Source organism: Henckelia pumila, unplaced genomic scaffold (genome assembly GCF_033568475.1).
Source record: "Henckelia pumila isolate YLH828 unplaced genomic scaffold, ASM3356847v2 CTG_525:::fragment_3, whole genome shotgun sequence".
NCBI lineage: Eukaryota > Viridiplantae > Streptophyta > Magnoliopsida > Lamiales > Gesneriaceae > Henckelia > Henckelia pumila.
The window spans coordinates 3,239,372-3,242,438 of NW_027331857.1; the positions used below are offsets into that span (position 1 = coordinate 3,239,372).

Genomic DNA, 3,067 nt, shown 5'->3' on the forward strand with positions numbered 1-3,067 from the left:
AGATAATAGGCAATCCAAGTCGAGCTTGCACGGAATTTTTTATATACTTATGAGATACTAGCATAAGGATAGTAATCATATATTAGTTCAATTTTTTAAATTTGGATAAAAATAACAACAATGCTTATCTCTATTTCCAGAAACAGAAAATGGAGCATATTTAGGGCACACAAGATCTTGAAATCCACATGCATGCTTCATTTTGCCCAATCAATTAGGAACCAAATAAATAACCCGAATATATTCCATAAAAAAAAAATATATAAAACCCATGAAACATCAATCGATCCTAACGTTACATATTACCAAATCTTTGGCAAAAGCTAGCTAGTTAATCATATCAACATTTATTGAAGTATCATATCTCAAATTCAAGCACAATCTGTCAATTTCTCCAGCCCAAACAATGCAAATTTATTTTTTCTCTATTTTGGTTTTGTTTCTGCAGTCAGTGCAAATCGATCATAATCTACATTTCGAAATTCGAATAGACACCAACAAGAAAATATATGAACAGCTTTTGTGAGTCTACATATGATTAATGAGCGTCGAGTAGGATTTCTCTCAAAATGATCACAGCCTGAGCTCCAAATCTATGTCTTGGGAACCACTTGATTCAGAATGTTGATTGTTTTCGGCGAACGAATCGTCCAGGTCGTACTTGTCATTGGTATTGGGATCCAAGAAAGATCTTGTAGTCATTCTTGGCTGCACAAAATGCGGGTGTTCTAAACCTGCATTGCCTGGTGGCCATCTGTTGAGTTCAAAGAATATTGTTTAGAATTATTGCATCAATTCTAGACCTCGTGTTTTAATGCAAGAATCATGAAAATAAATCAATCGAGAATAGCGAGAATCCTAGCTTCGGAACTACTTTCGTGTTCTTTTGTTTTTGTGTGTCGATCAGCGAACCAAGCGGTTGACGCTTTAGCTAAAGCGGCTGGTTCTATGTTTGGTTGTGAAGGTGGGATTACCCCTACGTCTTCTTTTATTTCGGATGTAATTTTTTATGATGTACATTGTGGAATGAATTTGATTTTCTTTAAAAAAAAAAATCAATCTCGAATAATTTAAAGAGAACCTATATGTATGATTCTTGATTTAATACTACTATGTCACATTTGATTTTTGATCTATATTTCTGTAAATATTTCTCGTGTTTCTATTGCCTTTCCGAGAAAACACAGCAAAAGATTATGGAAAATTATAAAATGGGATGTAACAAATGTTAAAAAATGTAACCAACCAACCTTGCAACATTGCCTTGTTGTGATTCTCCATATCTGATATTTGTCCTATCTAAATCTTGGAAGGCAATCTGAAATAAGGACATGTTTGGAAGGTTAAACCATCAAATTTACTTAATTAACTCGCAAGATAGAGAAAGTTAAGACATTTAGGCAAATATAGAAGTTGTTCAAATTCAAAGATCTTTTCAACTTTGTATGTAAACCAAATCAATTATAGATTGATTAATTTATATTCATCCATCATACCTCAATTAACCCAAAATCCAGAATATATGGTAGCTGATAAAGGAAAAAATAAAACCTCAGATCTTATCATTTAGCTTTTGTTCAGACAACAATTTTGTACGAGTATGTAAATATGGAAGTAAATCTATACATTTAAAAACACTATAAATAAATTTATCATAACAATAATAATAATAATAATTTTGGAAGAGCGGACTGCACTAATCGTGATAGGAGTTAACTTTTTCCTAAAATCTTGGATAGAATTCTTGACCCCTCTAGGGTTACAAGATCACATAGAAATTTCAAAATGTTTTAATTTGTTCAAAAAACGTACACGATAATTATTATAATTATAATTATAACATGATGATAAAGATCGCAAACAAGATCAATGATCAAATCCCACCAGCTAAATCGTATCAAGTCAAAAACCTATTATATTATGTTGTTGTACTGTAAAGTTACAGAATCCTAATTTAAATATTTTTCAAGATATATTAGTAAATTGTGATGATATATATCAATGCAAAAAATGATTTTACCGGAACTCCATGAGCTGCCGGAAAGCCGTAAGGAGGAGGAGAAGGCGAAGATGCATACGAGCTTCGTAATCTCATATCTTCTTGCTGATCAAATCATCAAGAAAGTCCCATCAATAAATCATCAAAAAATTAAATAAACGAACAAAAAAATATATATTATAGATCAGCCGAAAATGTCTAAAGAAAATATATATATATATATATAAAAAAATTAACCTGACTGAAACTTTGTGTATAAGGGTTATGAAGTGAAGGAGGATAAGTGCGACCCAATTCACTGTGTAACCTAATCTTCTCAAGCTGAGCGACACCGAGTCCTCTCTGTGGCTGCTTCGGCTTATCCGAACCGTTCTTTTTGCCTTTTCTGGACGAAGAAGAAGACGAAGAAGAAAACCCGCTACGATTTCCTTCTCCAAAATAATTGCTTCCCATGTTGAAATGAGATTTTCTTGGAAATTTTAGTTTTGGGTACTCTATGAGAATATTCAGATGCTGCTGGGCCTTTTAAGCTGTCAAGACTTTGGGTTTCAGTGATGTATTATTGCAGTATCGCTGGATCAGATTTTGTGTAGATTTTTATGTGATTCATTGCGTTTACATTTATAGCTTCATCAAATCCCTCATATTATATTCTTCCCTATCGAAGAAATCTGATGAGTAGTTTGAGTCTTATTTTTCTCATAAAATATGCAATTTTTTTTTTTAATATTTTCTTTCATCCCACTCACGCGCATATATGCGCGTTAGCTTTGTTTGTTTATATACATTTTGTATTTTATTTATTTATTTTTAGAAAATTTTATGTATCTCGTTGCCTAAAAAGTTGGTTAGCATGTTATATTATTTTATCTCAAAATGGAGGGATCCATTTGTGAATTTATTTAGCATGATATGATTTTTATTTAAGTAAGTATTAATAGCATAATCTAGACTTTAATTCCAGAATGGTTGGATTCGATTTGGTACATGTATATAATTATCTCATGTTATATTCACGAAACAATGCTCAGTATGAAATATATTATAAAATATATGCAAATAAATTGA

The 3,067-nt window shown here is 31.5% G+C and overlaps 1 protein-coding gene across 1 annotated transcript; it reads right to left on the reverse strand.

Annotated features, from left to right (window-relative positions):
* Nucleotides 1-363: 363 nt before the first annotated feature.
* Nucleotides 364-2,569, reverse strand: LOC140873362 (protein SPEAR3-like). Its single transcript, XM_073276463.1, has 4 exons — nucleotides 2,237-2,569; nucleotides 2,021-2,104; nucleotides 1,251-1,318; nucleotides 364-754 (listed from the first exon to the last, which is right to left on the reverse strand). Exons 1-4 carry the CDS (start codon nucleotides 2,450-2,452, stop codon nucleotides 574-576), a joined length of 549 nt encoding a protein of 182 aa, XP_073132564.1. The 5' UTR covers nucleotides 2,453-2,569; the 3' UTR covers nucleotides 364-573.
* Between the last annotated feature and the right edge of the window lie 498 nt (nucleotides 2,570-3,067).